Source organism: Hippoglossus hippoglossus, chromosome 3 (assembly GCF_009819705.1).
Source record: "Hippoglossus hippoglossus isolate fHipHip1 chromosome 3, fHipHip1.pri, whole genome shotgun sequence".
In the NCBI taxonomy this organism is placed as follows: Eukaryota; Metazoa; Chordata; class Actinopteri; order Pleuronectiformes; family Pleuronectidae; genus Hippoglossus; species Hippoglossus hippoglossus.
The window spans coordinates 1,252,030-1,268,236 of NC_047153.1; the positions used below are offsets into that span (position 1 = coordinate 1,252,030).

At 46.2% G+C, this 16,207-nt stretch overlaps 1 protein-coding gene across 6 annotated transcripts in view; it reads right to left on the bottom strand.

Moving 5' to 3' along the window:
• Positions 1–1,473: 1,473 nt before the first annotated feature.
• The window catches only part of LOC117778995 (golgin subfamily B member 1-like), a 31,095-nt gene continuing 16,361 nt past the window's right edge, over positions 1,474–16,207 (bottom strand). For 4 of the 6 annotated variants that reach the window (XM_034614898.1, XM_034614901.1, XM_034614900.1 and 1 more), the window contains exons 21-31: positions 4,448–15,796; positions 4,112–4,191; positions 3,514–3,550; positions 3,214–3,363; positions 2,947–3,063; positions 2,620–2,717; positions 2,405–2,497; positions 2,207–2,303; positions 1,901–2,116; positions 1,808–1,842; positions 1,474–1,766 (exon numbers count right to left, since the gene is read on the bottom strand). In XM_034614898.1, coding sequence (XP_034470789.1) covers positions 1,958–2,116; positions 2,207–2,303; positions 2,405–2,497; positions 2,620–2,717; positions 2,947–3,063; positions 3,214–3,363; positions 3,514–3,550; positions 4,112–4,191; positions 4,448–15,796 — 12,180 coding nt within the window. In that variant the 3' untranslated portion in view covers positions 1,474–1,766; positions 1,808–1,842; positions 1,901–1,957. Of the gene's footprint in view, positions 1,767–1,807; positions 2,117–2,206; positions 2,304–2,404; positions 2,498–2,619; positions 2,718–2,946; positions 3,064–3,213; positions 3,364–3,513; positions 3,551–4,111; positions 4,192–4,447; positions 15,797–16,207 lie in introns of those variants that run through there. The other 2 variants (XM_034614903.1, XM_034614899.1) reach the window with 2 other exon arrangements.

Consider the following 16,207-nt stretch of genomic DNA (forward strand, 5'->3'; position numbering starts at 1 on the left):
ATTCTAATATCTTAGTTTAATATAATTTCAATGTATTATGGTCGTTTGTTTCACAGCAACCTTTAAAAAGAAAAAAGGTTGCGAGCACGCTAGCGTTAGCAATGCTAGCAATCTTTTCTTTTAATGATAGTCCCGTATTTTCACATAATTTCATGTCATAATTTCATGAGGGTGTAAGGTTGAGTCACATTGTAAATCCAAACTGTGAAGGTTGAATAAGTTGCGGCGCCACCGTGTGGTTCACCACAGTAAAACACATCATGTGGACAAACTGGGGAAAAGTGGAACAAGCTTTATTAAAGTTCTTTGCGATGGTAAAGTGTGACACAGTATTGCACCGAGTGAAGCCTCATGTCATCAGATGCTCCGAAAAATACAGGCAATAGAGAAAATAAGCCTTTTTCAGTAGTTAACCTTTTTCATAAATAGATTCAGTTCATGTATCGTCCATCAATCATCTTTATGTACAGATCATTACAACAGAGACGCAAACTATAAACCAATCAACCCGTCAATTAACCAGCCAGAAAAAAACCTGTCACACGTCTCATTCTGTTTCACTCGTCTTTAAAACAACACAGACATTCTTTTAAATCTTTTTCTGGCTCGTTAGTTGAAAACGCTCAATAACAAATGTACATCATGGATAGAAATGCATTTATATACTGTACATACATACAGAGACTGTACAGCGTCAACATAAATACAGGAGACTCAATTAAATACAAACCTCATGTCTAGTTTTTTTACAGTGAACTTTCATCAGCATAATGTGACACTGGAGGAGAATTTAAGATTTTATCTTTCGCTCAATAACTTTAACAAGTGTGAGGACACACACACACACACGCACACGCACACAACAGTTTAAAGGTATCAGGGTGACAGAGGGGTGGCGCTGCTGAGCTTGTATGAGATAATTACATGAGTGTTTTCAGTGCATAGTTTAAACTCAGCATCGCGTCTGAGAAGCAGGATGTGATGTTTGTTCTCAGGTGAAGAACATGGAGCTGGACAGGAAATGGATTTCAAGACGTCGTGTTTGAACAGGAAGTGTTTACAGCTTCCTGCACCTTCGTCTTCTCATAAAGTTACATCATCGCCCTCAAGCTGCATCATCCACAGAAGATAGATCTCCGACCACGTCCCAGGCAACAGGCCACAAAAACAATAACAACAATAAGATTAATAATGAAGGAATCCACCTGTGTGTTTGAAGAAAGAGAAGGAGGGGATGGCGTAGGAGGAGGAGAAGAGGGAAGAGAAGAGAAAGGAGGGGATGGAGAAGGAGAAGAAGAAGGAGGAGGAGATGATGGAGTAGGAGGAGGAGAAGAAGGAGAGGATGGAGAAGAAGAAGAAGGAGGAGATAGAGTAGGAGGAGGAGAAGAGAAAGGAGGGGATGGAGAAGGAGAAGAAGAAGGAGGAGGAGATGATGGAGTAGGAGGAGGAGAAGAGAAAGGGGGGGATGAGAAGCAGAAGAAGAAGGAGAAGAGGAAGAAGGAGATAATAGAGAAGGAGGAGGAGAAACGAAAGGAGGGGATGGAGAAGGAGAAGAAGAAGGAGGAGAATACCATGATGAAGAAAGAAGAGGCGTGTGGTGTCTTAAGGCTTCAGTTCCCAATAGAAAATATCTAGAAAATCAATTTAAATGAATCTAAACAAATCAAACCAGTTCTGACCTTGTTGTTGATTCTCATCAATAACTTACATTTCCAGCCTTCGATAAAAAAGCAACTAAAATAATCGGTGAAAAGTAAGAACTGAATCCAGAACTGTCGCACGACGATGACGAAGCATCTGAGTCGACATTAAAGTCAAAGAAACGCTCCTGAACGTGAACCAGGAAAAGATGCGACTGAACGAGAACGTGGAGAAAATCTCCAACTGCAGCTTTTCGGAAAATAAATACAGACTTCAGCTTTTAAACTTGGAGCTTGTTGGTTCCAGCATCGCGTCACTAGAGGGCTCCAGTGAGGCACATGAGGACCAGCACGTGTATCGTGAGAAGGTAGAAGAGGAAGAGGTGTCGAGAGCGGGCGCGGCTCGTCAGCAGCTTGGAGAAGTAGAGGCTCCGCCCCCTGAGCCATCGTCGACACGCCGCCACGCCGCCTTTCACCTGCAGGGGGCAGACACCACACAGTCAGAGAAACAGAGGAGTCACCGTCCTTCACGTGAGAGGAACATGAACAACAGATACACAACTCACCTGTCGTGTTATTAGAGGTTGGGTGGGGTCGAGGCTCAGAGCCTCCCACTCGTCCTCCGGCTCCATCTCTATACTGAAATCTCTCTGAGTGTCCAAACTGCAACACAAACACAAGGTGTCATTCTCGTCTGCAGCGCGACAAACGGGTGGAAGCAGAAGAGTCGAAGGGATACGAAGCACCATGAGCCTGAGTCTCACCTCTTTGCTCGGTCATCAGCGAGACGCAGAGACTCCTCAGCTGTTTCTCTCCTGCTTCTTTCATCTGCCAGAATCTGCTCCAGCTCGAGCAGCCTACACACACACACACACACACACACACACACACACACACACACACACACACACACACACACACACAACACGTTAACAACACGTTAACCGTCACACAGAATCACAGGCAGAGATCTCCTCACCTCTCTCGGAGCTGATTGGCTTCTTCAGGTTCAAGAATCATGGAGTCGTTACTTCTCTCCTGTGGAGCTCCTGGTGCAACCTCAGCATACACTGACCCCTGGTGGTGAGGACACAGCATTACAGGAATGTACAGTTGCAGCCTTTTGTTGAAAGAATGTTTTTTTAAATAGACTTTCTTTAATTTTTATCAGAGTCCATGTTGAGTTGGAAAAGGTTCAGGCGGAATTATCATAAAAATCTGCATCAAAAGGAAAATCTAAAAACAACGTAGATATAAACCGCGACAGAAACGCGTATAAGAGATGAACATGTGTCGGATCGTCCACCTGAGCTTGTCCTGGTCTTTCCAGCCAGTGGCAGCGGTTCTGTGTGTCCCTCAGCGTTTGGGACACGGACCTCAGCTGAGCTGCGACTGCACCTTTCTCCTCGACGGCCTGCTGCAGCTGGGGGGGGGGGGAGTGAGGGGAGATTTAGGGTTTTCACACCTGAAAGTCGGGACTAAGGTTCACGTCTTTGTCTTTTAGAATTAACTTTATCTTTCTTCTTATCGTCTGCGGCTGTGTTGGCTCGTGTGCAGCTCAGGTGTCTCGTACCTTGGTGTTGAGCTGCTGGAAGTACTGGTCTCGCTGTTGGATCTCGTACACGCAGCGCTGCAGGTTTCTGTGAAGCTGAAGCCTCTCCGCCTCCAACCGACTCACCACGTCCTCCGTCACACCGCCACCGGACAGAGCAACCGCTTCCTGCTGCAACGTGTCAACATCTGGGTTAATGAAACAAATACTTTCCTTTGCATCTCTGTGGTGTGCCCCCTAGTGGAACACTCCAGTAACATGCATAGCAAGTATGTGAACAACTATGCCCAAGTCTAAATCCTAATGTTGGTGTGAACTCACTTTGACTGGAGGTGAGTCCTTCCTCTGTCTCTCAGTCCTATTGTACACAACAAAACTCCATTAGTGTCATAAACACAAATAAACACACGACTCATTGAGCAGCAGTTTGCTCTTTGCTGTTGGAATCAGGGGGTTTACTGCAGTTTGGCTAAAAATGGAACCTGTAACTTGTTGCTTGAGCATGTGACACATTTTCTTTTTTCTGTAGGCTCACACATCACATGTGGCTCTTTTTTAATTATCTAAGCTCGTCGTCTGGTACATTTAGAGACGAGTCAAAACTCAGGTTATTAAGATTAAGAGCTGAAAAACAAAAGGTCACTGCACCATGGAAATGTGTTTTAATGGGTTGTACTTAAGTCTCTTAATTAATTATGTGTGTGTTTAGGGTGTAACATGTTTAACATGTAATAAACCAATGTGTGTATCTCCAATTCCCTTTAAAAGACACCTTGGCACCTTAGTGTATCATTAAAACGTAATTATGAATCATATTCCATTCCTTCAGACAATCTGCCTTGAATCCAACACAATCGACCTGAGCCACAATTTGAATATAAAGAATAAAAGTTTATCTGAATCCTGCGTCTACTTTTACCTCAGATTAGCTGCTTCCTCCTGAGAGCTGCTGATTTCTTCCTCTGGCGTCCTGTGAGTTTGTTGAAGCTCGACCGTCTCCTGCAAAAACAAACGATGAGAGAAACCAAAATCAGTCAGAAAGTTAAAACATAAATAAAAAGTTCAATTAAACACCGAGTTTCACAGACTCCAGAACATGTGCATCCCAACAGAAAAATACCATGCAGGTCAAAGCGATGGTATGAAGAAAACAATCGGACTCTTCATGCTTCACGTCTTTGAGATGAAACCACAGCAGAGACAGAAAAGTGCAAGCAACAGCCAAACACACATCACAGCTGACGACTTGACTCACCCGCCCGTCTCTCTCCCTCTGGAGGAAACTGACGCCACTTCCTTCGGACTTTTCCACACTCGCGGTGGCAGAGGTTGTCTCTGGGCTCGAACCCTGTCGGGACTCAACCACTCGTTTGGTCCCGGCCAACTCATCCATCAACCGGTCGCGGTCGTTTTGGAGGCTGGCCATTGATCTGGAGAACGCCGACAGCTGCCTGCTGTAGGTGTTATTTTCCATGGAGACCTGCTTCAGTTCCCTCTCCTTCTCCGACAAGGCCTTCGTCATCTGGTCCAACAACTTGTTCAGCTCAGCGTCTGTGTCTTTGCTGTCCAAAGCGTTGACTTTATGAACAAGGATGTCCCGCTCTTTGGCAAACATGGCCAGGTCCGCGGTGGCGTCCTGCAGGCTGCGCTCCACCTTGGTCAACGCTGCCTGAGTCTCTCGGAGTTCTTCGTCATATCTGTTTCTCAGGATCTTGAAGTCTTCGATGAGCTGATCTCGGTCGTTCTGTAGAGCCGCCATGGCTTTGCACAGAGACTCATTCTGAGCCGTCAGATCTTTACTTTGAGTTCTGGCCTCTGATAACTGCTGCTCCACTTGGAGAAGGTCTTTGGCGAGTTCTGCCACCCGTTGCTCAGCGGTCTCGTGCTCATTCCTCATCAGCTCCACCTCCCGCTCGAAGGTGTCCAGCTCTGAGTTGTATTTATCTTCAGCTTCAGCGAGTTTCTTGTCCGTCTCATTTTCGACCAGCTGCATGTTTGCATTGACTTCATCATTTAAGGTTTTCTGAGAGGAGAGTTTTTGCTGGAGGTCATTACACTCAGCTGCTTTGGCTGCCACAGCCTCCTGCAAATCAGAAATCACTTTGCCCACATCTGTCGTCGCTCTGTCGATTTTCTGAGTCGATATTTCCATCTCCAGTCTCGAAACCTGAGCTGTAAGTTTAGAAATCTCCTCTTTCAACGAATCGCTCACCTCTTCCTCCTTCTGCAGCTCCAACCGAGACTTTCTGTGCTGCTTGTCTACTGCAGCCTTTTGGTTCTCGAGGTTTTTAATCATGTCCTGCTGCTTCTTCAGCAGCACCTTCAACTGGTTGTCCTTCAGAGATAACACTTGATTCAAATCCTCCCTGTACCGAACCAGCTGAGCCCGGAGCATCGCATTCTCAGAGTTGAGATCATCCATCTGATGCAACAACTTCCTGATTTCATGTTTAAGGCCTTTGGCTGCACCACCTTCTCCGTCAGCAGAGCCGTCTTTGCCCTTTAACCCCAACTCACTCTTAGCCTCCAATATTCTGTATTCTGACATGAGTCGCTCCCGCTCGCTTTGTAAAGACACCATCGAGTTCTTGAATGATTCCATCTTTGCTGCCATCTGCTCCTTTTCCTGGACAGACTTGTTAACTTTAATCTGCAGACTTTTGACTTTAGCTTCAAGTCCTCTTAACCCTTTATCAGCCGTTTCCCTTTGGTAGCGTGAAGACGTCAACCTGTCCTCGTAAACTGCAACCTGCGAGCGGTAGTTAGCCTGGAGCTGCTCCAGATACCCTGACATCTGTCCGTCTCGACAGGACAACAAAGACGAGATCTCGGCATCTTTGCCCTGAAGCAGCGTTTTCAGTTGCAGAGAAATTCCCTCCTGTTTCTCAAAGTTAGCGCGAAGTTTGTCATTTTGCGTTTGTAGGAGGAGCAGCTGAGCGTCCATGTCGGCGTTTATCTTCTCCACCTGCTGGAGATTTAGCTGCATTCGGGAAATCACGTCCTCTTTGTCCACGAGCCGCCGGTTCAGTCCGTTTTTATCGCGTTCTGTTCTTTCCACTTGAGCGCCGAGTTCCTTCACCTGCACAGTCAGGAGCTCCTCGGACTCGCTCAGTTCAGCGTTGCTTGCGCTCATTACAAACAGCTGCCTTTGTTGTGCAGCGGCAGCGACGGAGTACTCGTTCAGCGTCCTCTCCAGTCTCGACTTGGTAACTCGTAGCTCATTCACCTCTTTGTCTTTCACTCTCATGTCTTCCAGGAATCGTTTGATCACAAAGCCCTGTTCCAGCAGCTGGTTGTCCTTCTCATTCAACGTCTTCTGGTACATATCGCTCCAGCGCTTTGTGGCATATGCCCCTTGAGCAGTGGAAGATAAAGCTGAGAGTTTGGCTTCATTCGTCTCAGCTGCTCTCTTCAGAGTGTGAAACTGAAGGTTCTGAGCGTCGACATGTTGTCTCAGTTCATTCACTTTTACACTTTCTTTATCTTTCAACTCTTTGAGTTCATCTATCTGCTGCTGCAACACAAACTGATTCTGCATATATGCATTTATTTGCCTCTCGTCCATAATTTGTGGCAAATTTCTTTTCTCTTCAGACTTTTTACTTTGCTGGGACATTTCCAGAAGCAGCTGTTCTTTCTCAGACTGGACACTCTGAGTCTTTTCTGTTGCCTCCTGGAGAAGATTTCTGTTTGTTATCAGCGCAGCGTCGACTTCTTTACTTCTCTCCTCCAGAGCCGATACTTTCTCTGAGCCTTTCTTCACTTCTTTCTCCAAGAGTTCACAGGCCGACTGCGAGCTCTTCAAAGAGCTCTCTAAATCTAAAATCAGTTCTTGGTATCGGATACAGTTTTGCTGCAGTTGATTTATCTCCTGGTGCTTTTCTTTGAGCAGCTCTCGTAATTCGTTCCTCACGTTCTTGGAGCCCTGGTTGCCTCTCTGCACCGTCTTGAGTTTCTCCTCAAACCCTCGGACCAATTTGAGTTGCTCCTCTTCTTTTTCTTGTCGAACCTGATCGCTCCTCTCCTTAATGGCCGCCAGCTGAGACGACAGCTGTGTGTTCTGGGTTTGCAAAACGCCGACGGACTCGGTCAGTTCGTCATTCCTTTCAGAGTTCTTGAGGATCACAGTCTCCAAATACTCATTTTCATTTTTCACTTTGTCTGAAACCTCTTGAACATTTTCGAGCTCCTCCTGCAGAAGAGACTTGTCATCCTCCAGGATTCTCACCTTCTCGTTCAGACTTATCGTCTCTTGGCTGTGACGGTAGATATCGTCCTTCAGCTCTTTGATGACGTCGTCTTTCTTTCCCAACTGCAGCTCGTGATCATTCTGAACCTCCTCAGTTCTTTGAGACAGACTTTTCTTCTCCTTTTGTAACAACTTGTTGATTTCCAACTGAGCGCCGAGCTCCGTTTTCTGGGCCTCGATCTGAGCAGTCAGAGAATTATTCAGTCCGAGTGCTTCGTCAAGTTTCAGCTGCATGTTGTTTGTGTAGGTGTTGGATTCCATGTGCCTATTTTCCAAGGAGCTGCTCGCCTCCTCCAGCTTCTCTTCCAGTTGGCTTTTCTCAGCCTGTATCTCTGTAAGTTTCTCTCCGAGATCCTCTGAAGACTCTTTAAGTCGACGCATCTCAGCCTCCAGCTCTGTATTTTTGTCAGTCAGCTCGCACATCAATGTTTTCTGCTTTCCTTCATGCTCAGTCAACTCTAGTTTGATTTTCTGATTCTCTTCCTCCAGGTCCTCAATCCTCTGCAGTTTCTCTTTGGAAGATTTTCTCATCCTCTCTTTAATTCTTTCATTTTCCTCCTCCATGTCTCGGGCTTGCTTCTCCATCGTCTCCGTCTCCGTCTGCTGGCTGTGTGCTTTGCGGAGGGCTTCCTGTCTGTCTCGTTTGGCCCCTTCCAAAAGCTGTCTCATTTTGTCCATTTCACTGCTCACGTTTTCATAAGCCTCCAAAAGAGATTCGTACTCCTGCTTCAGCTCAGCGTGCCTGGACTTCCACTTGGACAGCTCGTCGGTTTGAGAGTCCTTCAGAGATTCCAGCTGACACGAGAAGGCTTGTTTCTGCTGAGTGATGTTTTCTATGGTTAGTTTCAAGCTGTCACAAGCCGCTGACAGACTCCGATTATCATCACGGATTCTATCGATTTGGGAGTTGAGCTCGTCTTTGTCCTTGTTCAGTGACGACACCGAGGTTTCCAGATCTGTATTCTGTTGTTTCAACTTGAAAAGCGATGATTCCAGGACTGAACATTCAGCTGATTTGGCTTCATGTCCGGCTGAAAGCTTTTCTGCTTCTTCCTTGAGTGTTGTGGTTTCCTTCAAGAGTTCTTTTCTGGAAAGTAAAGCAGCTTGTAGTTTCCTGGTTAGGAGAGTAACTTTGCTTTGGTTGTCTCGACTGTTTGCTTTGTTGCCGTCTTCTTGAGATTTCTGAAGCTCATCAGCCTCGACTCTCATTCTTTCAATGGCAGTTTCGTGCATGTTTGATTGCTGCTGTAACTGCTGTTCGAGTGCAGCAATTAGCTCGTCCTTTTCTGCTACTCGAGCCTGAGAGACCAATAAAGCTTCGTCTCTCTCCTTCAGTTTCACTGCAAAGTTCTCAGGCGTCTTTTGATGGAGCTGCTCGTTTAGCGTCTCCGCCTCCCTCAGTTGCTCGGTAAGCGCGGTCACCTCACCTCGGAGATCACGGACTGATTGAAAAGCATTTTCTTTGTCTTGCTTGAACAAATCCAAAACCCTGTCTGTCTCGGTACAATGCAGATGTGCTTTTTCAAGCTCCTCAGTCAAAACAAGTCTGTCCTCACTGAGCTGCTGCTGAGTTTCAGTTAGTGTCTTTTGGATGGTTAAAACTTCCAGGGATTTCTGTGAAACTAAAGCAAGAGCTGTCTCAAGTTCCACTTTCATCAGCTCTAAAGCAGCCTCCCTTTCTTCCTCTAAGATTTTAAACTTCTCTTCATTTGTGCGTGTGTGTTCGTAAGAGATGTTCACCAGCTTCTCCTGTTGGGCCACTTCCTCAACGACCCTGATTGTTTGCTTATATTTCTCAATTTCTTCCGTTTTCTCTCGTACTTCTTCTCGTACTCTCTCCAAATCGTTCTCGGCAAGATGAAGTTGTGACTTCAAAGCTTCGGATCTTTGCTCCATGACTACGAGAACATCCTCTTTAGTTGCCATCTCCAGAGACATCTTCTCAGCTTGGGATTTAACGGTTTCCAGCTCTGACTGAACGTGTGACAGAGAATGACACTGGCTCTCTTTCTCAGCCAGAGACATCTTCAGATCTTGAAGAGTTTTGTCCCGCTCCTCGACCAGCTGCCTCAAAGTGCCCAGTTCATCCAGATATGACAAAGAGGTTTTATGGAGGTTCTCCAGCTCCCTGACCTTCTCGTCAAAGTTTAACTGGATGGCGTTCAGCTCGTTTGTCTGCTGACAGCGTTGCTCCAGCAGAGCCTTGTAGTCGTCTTTCAGCTCAGCCAGTTCTTGAGTTAATTTCTTTTCATTCTCTTGAGCTTTCTTCATCGTCTCTTTGCGTGCCAGCAAAGCAGCCTGGGCTTTTTTCTGTAGAATGGCCTTTTCTGACTTCACCTGTGCGAGCTCATTTTCTAACTCCGCAGCAGCAGCGGAGGATTTCTCCTTTAACTCATTCTTGCATGTCCTGATTTCATCTTGAAGCTGCTCTACTTTCTGGATCGAAACGTTTCTGTCTCGCTCAAAAGCTTTTTCAGCCTCTGCAGCGTTGGACTGCAGCTGCTCGATGACGGAGGTTTGGTCACTAAGTGTTTGCAGGTTTTCTAACAAACACATTTCTTTCTGATTCAACGTGCTCTGCAGAATTAGTTTTTCTGACTGCAACTGTTCGAGAAGTCTCTCGCTCTGTGCTTTGTGTTCAACAATCTCTCCCTCTCTCTCTAGAATTGTGTGTTCAAGAAGGGAAACTTGTTCCTGATACATGTTTGCTGTTGCCTGAGCTTGATGTGTTGTTTCCTGTAGTTTATCCCGTAAAAGCGAAACCTCCTGTTTCTCAGAGTTCACGCTCTCTTCTTTCTGGTTTTCATACTCCTGAAGTTTTCTCATCAGATCCTTTCTCACGACGAGAGCAGCTTGAAGCTTCTTCTTCATGCCGTCTTTTTCTTTAGACAACTTGGCGAGTTCCCCTTTCAGATCGTCGTTTCCCCGAAGCAGCTCGAGCTTCTCTGAATTCTTGGAGTTGATTTCACATTGAGAGCGAGAGATTGTATCTTCTAACTGCTGAAGATTAACTTCTAACTCTTCACACCTTCTCAAGGAGGTTTCCTGTGCTCGCTGCATGTTTTCCACTTGTGCCATTAGGGAGGTTTTTTCCTCACACAGTTTCACTCTTTCGTTGGAGGCAGATTCCATGACTTGGGCGACGGATGCATCTTTATCTCTCATCTGCTGACTTAGTCCAGCGAGTAATTCCTTCTGCTGATTTATCTGAATGCCCAGACTGTTAATCTGCTCATCTTTTGCTTGTAACTCACTGTGTAAAGACGAGTGTTTGACAGCAGCTTCTTTCAGGTTCTCTGCCTCAGCGCTGAGCTGCGTCCGTAAACGCTCTACGTCGTCTCGTAGAAGAGCAATTTGTTGACCCTTCTCCTCCTCACTCCTCCCTCCTTCATTAAGCGTTTTATCCAACTCATTCCTTAGAGCCTCGACCTCGGACTGATGTCTGTCCTCTAACTGTTTTATCGTGTCCTGTAAAGAGGCTTGTTTTTTATTCAGAGCAGCTGATTTCTCAGAGGAGGTTGAATCTTTGTCAGAGCGTAATTTTCTTGGGAGAAGTTTTTCTAACTCACATTCCACAGTATTTAGAGCCTGTTGCAAATCATGGTTCTCTTTATCCTTTTCCTGAAAAGATGCTAAGACCTTCTCAAGCTGAATCCTGGAGGCTGAGGCCTCTGACTCTTTGGTGCTCAGTAGATCAGACCCTTGTCTAACTGCAGAGGAAGCCTCCGCTAGCTTCTCCTGCAAACTGTCCAAGTCTTGTTTCAACGCATTCACTTTAACATCTTTAGATTTCTTTTCATTTTCAACACTTTTCAATTGTTCTGCAAGTCGATTCTTATCCTGCTTTTCTTTATCCAGAACTAACAGCCACTCTTTCTCTGAATCCTGCAGAATTTGCTCTATCTTTTGAATGTTTTCTGTTAACTGAGAAAGTTCTTCGTCTTTGGCACTAACCTTTGCGTGAAGGATCTCCCTCTCCGACACCATGTGCTCCATGTTCTCCTTCATGCTGCTGGACTGCTGCTCCATGTGAAGCTGCAGCTCCTCATGCGATGTCCGGATCTGATGGTGACTCGTTTCCAGCTCTTCCTTCACTGCAAGGAGCTTCCTAACTTCCTCCTGCAAACGTGAACTCTCATTACAGACGGTGGCAAGATGCTTCTGACGCTCTGCCGTTGACAAACTCATTTCCTCGCTCAGCCTCTTATTCTGCTCCTCTAGTTTATGTATTTCTGAAACCAGCTGAGATGCATGTTTAGCCTGAGCCGTGTACTGGCTGTTGATCGCATGCAGAGCCATTTCCCTCTGCTCCAGGTTTTCTGTCAGCGCATTCATTTGTGCAGCGACCTGAAGGTGTTGTGACTTGAGCCTTTCTATTTCCACAGTCAGCAGAGACACACTTGCTTGGTGAGAAGAAAAGGCTTCTTCCTTTTCCTTTGAGAGACTCGAGTTCAGGTCTTTGGTTTTCTTGAGTTTGTGTTGGATATCTGAAAACTCGTTTCTCAGTGTTTCGATGGTCATCTTCGCCGTCTGATGTCCTTTATTGGAATCATCCAGTGACTTCTGAAGGTTGGACAGCTCATCAGCTCGACGGGACAGTTGCCGTCTCACGTCTTGCAGTTCCTCCAGGTTGGCTGCATATTTCTCCTGTAGGTTCCTGAAGGCACTTTGCGTTTCCTCTGCAGGCGTTCGGAGGTTTTCATACTCTGTGGACAGGAGCTGAATTTGACTCTGTAGCTGCGACACCAACTCAGTGCTTTCCATGAACTGTGTTTTAAAGAGCAACGACTCGTCGGCTTGTCTCTGGACATCCTGAAGAGACTTTGATTGGTTCAGAAGAGCGGCTTCTTTTTCCCCCAGGGCCTTTTTCAGGTTTTCAGATTCAGCCAACTGTGCTTGGAGGACGCTGCTGAGCTTTGAGACGGATTCTTCAAGGTGTGAAGTCTGTTCCTTCATCCTCTCACCTTCTGCCTCTTGGGCTTGTAGATTTGAATTAAGATTTTCAACAGCGGCTGAAGAATGACTCTGATATTCAAGGCTCGACTGTTCCTTCTTCTCTAGCGTGTTTTTCAGGACGGACGACTCTGCGGTAAGGCTGTCAACGTGACCTCTGAGCTTACTGGCAGAATCTTCCAGCTCGGAAACTTTTGCACATAAACTTACATTGTCTTCTGCGTTTTGCTTTAGCCGCTGCTCCTGCTCAGCGATTCTACCGTTGAGCTGCTGGATCAAACTCTGCTCGTGTTTCAGGCGATCGTCTTTTCCCTTCATGCTCAAGTGAAGAGTCTCCTGCTCGGAGAACGCCGTCTTCAGCTCTTTCTCCATACCGTGGACAGATTTTTTGAGATTTGCGACTTCTTCTTGTGCTTTGGACAGAACTGTCACCGTGTTCAGAAGTTCAGATTTTAATCTTGTATTCTGCTCATTCAGAGCCTGAACGCTGTCTTTAAAATCAATAATCTCTGCTTTGCTCCGGCCGTCCTCTTGTGTCAGCTGACCGTTTTCTGCATGGAGTTTCTGCACAGCCGCCTTTAGGTTGTTAATTTCAGCTTCCATCTCTGCGGCGTTCTCATTCATGGCACCGAGCTGACTGCTGAGTGAAATCACCGACTCGTTTCGCTTGTTCAGCTCATCTTTGTGGTTCTGAAACTCCTTCGACACTTTGTTTAACGTCTGTTCTTTTTGCTCCATCGTCCGTTTCGTCGATTCGACCTCACCCTGCAGCAGTGACACCAGATCTTTCTGGAGCACGACTTCCTTCTGATAAACGCTACGTTCCTCCGCTTTCTGCTGAATCAATGCGTCTTTCTCCATCAACCCGGACTTCAAGACAGACGCTTGTTCCTGAAGCGCAGATATGGTGTCGTGAAGCTGCAGCAGTTGATCCTGATGAGCCTCCGACTGAACCCTCCGTTCTGATAACGTCTGTTCTTTCTCAGTCAAAGACATATTGAGTTGACTCTCTTGCATTTTTAAGCTGTCAACTTCCTCCTGTAAACTTTGAAGTTGTTCTTCTCTCCCTCTCAGGGTTTTTGACAGATTAGCACATTCACTTGTTTTCTCAAGCAAACCTGCTGAATTTGAGAGCTCACTCTCCTTGAGGATATTTTTTAATTCATCCACGGCGGCGCTCAGCTCCTTCTTCTCCGCCAACAAGCTGCTGACTCTTTTCTCGTTGTCTGAGATATGGATTTCAAGCGCAGCGTTTTTTTCTCGAAGTAAACTCATCTCAGTGGTCAGTTCAGACACGGATCTGCTGTTCTGATCTAACTCTTCCTGTAGCCTCTGATTATCTTCTGTTAGTTTGCTGATCTTCATGCTCAGACTGGAGTTATGTTCGAGGGTCGTTTGAAGCTGTGAGTCAAGCTGTGATGTTTGAAGAGCAAGCTCCTTCTCTCTGGACTCAGCAGCAGCTCCAAGTTGGTGGTTTTCCTCTGTGAGAGCCCGGTTGAGGTCGTCTAAGCGAGTCAGCTCCGTTTGCTTCAACTCTGCCTCATTCTGGAGCTTTGTGGCATTTTCTTCCATGACACGGATTTGATCACTCTGGGACTTGACGGTCTCGTTCATTGCGTTCAGTTTGTCTTTGTGATTCTGACATTGTTGTGTCGTATTGTCCAACATTTCATCTCTCGTCTGAGCTTGCAGTCTGAGTTGTGAGTGCTCCTCCTGCAGCTTGGACACCATGTTTTTCTGAGCTGCGATTTCATCCTGCAGACCTCGACACTCGTCCTGCTTGTCTTTCAACACGGCGTCCTTCTCCGTTAACTCAGAGCTCAGGCTGCTCTCCCGTCCTCGCAGCTGACCCAGAGTTTCCTCAGTTTGTGTTTGCTGGGCTTCTTCGGCCTTTAACTGTGCATGAAGCTCAGCAGAGGTTTTCTCCTTTTCTGCCACGTCACACCGGAGCTGCTTGACCTCAGAACTCAAGTTCTGCACATGTTCCTGCAGCTCGGTCACTTTCTCCTCCCGCTCCCTGAGTTGCTGGCTGAGGCGACTGCATTTGTTGGTTTTCTCCAGCAGCATCTCTGAGTTTGAGTTTGTGCTTTGCTCAAGGACTCCGTTTAACTCGTTAACTTGAAGAGTCAGTTCCTCTTTATCTCTTTGTAGCCCCTCAAGAACTCGGTCATTCTGTGAACACTGTGTCTCCAGACTGGATATTTGAGCTTGTAAAGAATCCTTTTCAGCTGTGACGTCTGAAATGTTTTTCACACCTTCGCTCACTTCCACTTCAAGTCTGTGTTTTTCCTGTGTGAGGCAGCGCAGTTGATTCTCCAGGCTGCTGTTGAGTTCGAGCGCAGACGTCAGCTTTTCATTGAGCTCTTTGACGCTTTGCCTCTGAAGCGCCAGCTCCTCAGTCAGCTGCTGTTTTTCCGTCTTCGTGCTTTTCAACAGGTTCTTGAGTTTGGAGACGTTTTCAGTTTTGTTTTTTAGCTCATTGCTCAACTTCTGTTTTTCTGATGTTTGTTTACCGTTTGCCTTTAGCTGCTTTTCCAATGTTTCTATTGTTTCCACTTTCTCTCGCATCTCTTTTCTGATCTGTACTTCGCTCTGCACCTGCTCCTCTAACTGTTTGGACAATGTCTGTAGTTCATTCTTGTATTTTTCCACCTGTGCCAGGAGTTTGTTGTGCTCTTCCTTGAAGGATTTCAGCTCTTTTTCATACGTCTCTTCTTTGTCATGAAGCTCCTGCTGTAATTTCTCATTGTTGATGTTTTTGTCCTCGAGCTGTGAAACGAGTCCCTCTGACTCCTGCAGCTTTTCTGTGGATGAACTCAGCTGCTCCTTCAGCGAGGTGATGTGTGTTTCACATTCAGAGAGATGATGACGATGGCTCACAGTCTGTTTCTGAATCTCCACTCGAAGCTCCTGAATAGTTTTCTTGTCGTCTTCAACCTGCTTTAACATTTGTTCCACCTCCGCCTCTTTGGACTCTCTTTCCTCTTTGGCCTTGACTATTTCTGTCTCCGTGTCCTTGAGTTTCTCCACCACCTCTGTGATCTTGCTGTTCAGAGATTGCTGGTCTGAATCCTGTGAGTCTCTGATGATCATGGCCTCCTGCTCCGCTCGCCTCAGCGCCGTTTCTACCTGAACCAGGTTCTCTTCTTTGAGTTTGATCTCCTGCTTCAGAACCGTGATCTGTTCCGCGTACTCCACCATGTTGGCAGAGAGGCTTGACATCTCCTTGTCCTTTTCTGCCACAACTTCTTTGAGACTGTCAATTTCCCGCTCACAGGTTTGAAGATCGTGAATGAGTTGGGCTCGTTCCTCCAGGTGGGCGGAGTTTAGTTTGTCCAGCTCCTCGTTTGTCTGATCCAGCTCCGTTTGTAAAGCTTCTATGGTGACTTCCTGCTTTTGTGTCTGAAAAGAACAAGATAAAAAAGAACAATAAACTTCACACTCATTCTCCACATCTCCTTTTCATTATGAAAGCGTTGATTTATCTGATAAATGGCAAAAACTGCATGAAGGACAAAATGAATGAAGGACGCTGACATGAACCCATTAAGACCTGATGCCACGTCTGTGGGCTCCGTCCTTTAGAGCTGGATGCAAACTGTGCTGCTCATCCACGTCGTGTTTTCAACGTGACTGATGAATTACATTGTGAATTACTCAAATACTCGAGGGAAATGCATTATGGGAAATTTAGTTTGTTTCATTTTCAGCAAAAAGATCATTGATGAAACCAACGATGACGATGAATAATTTGTTCCTACTGACCTGCTGACCAAGGCTCAGTCAGTAAGAGACATGTTTGAGAAGGAAGAA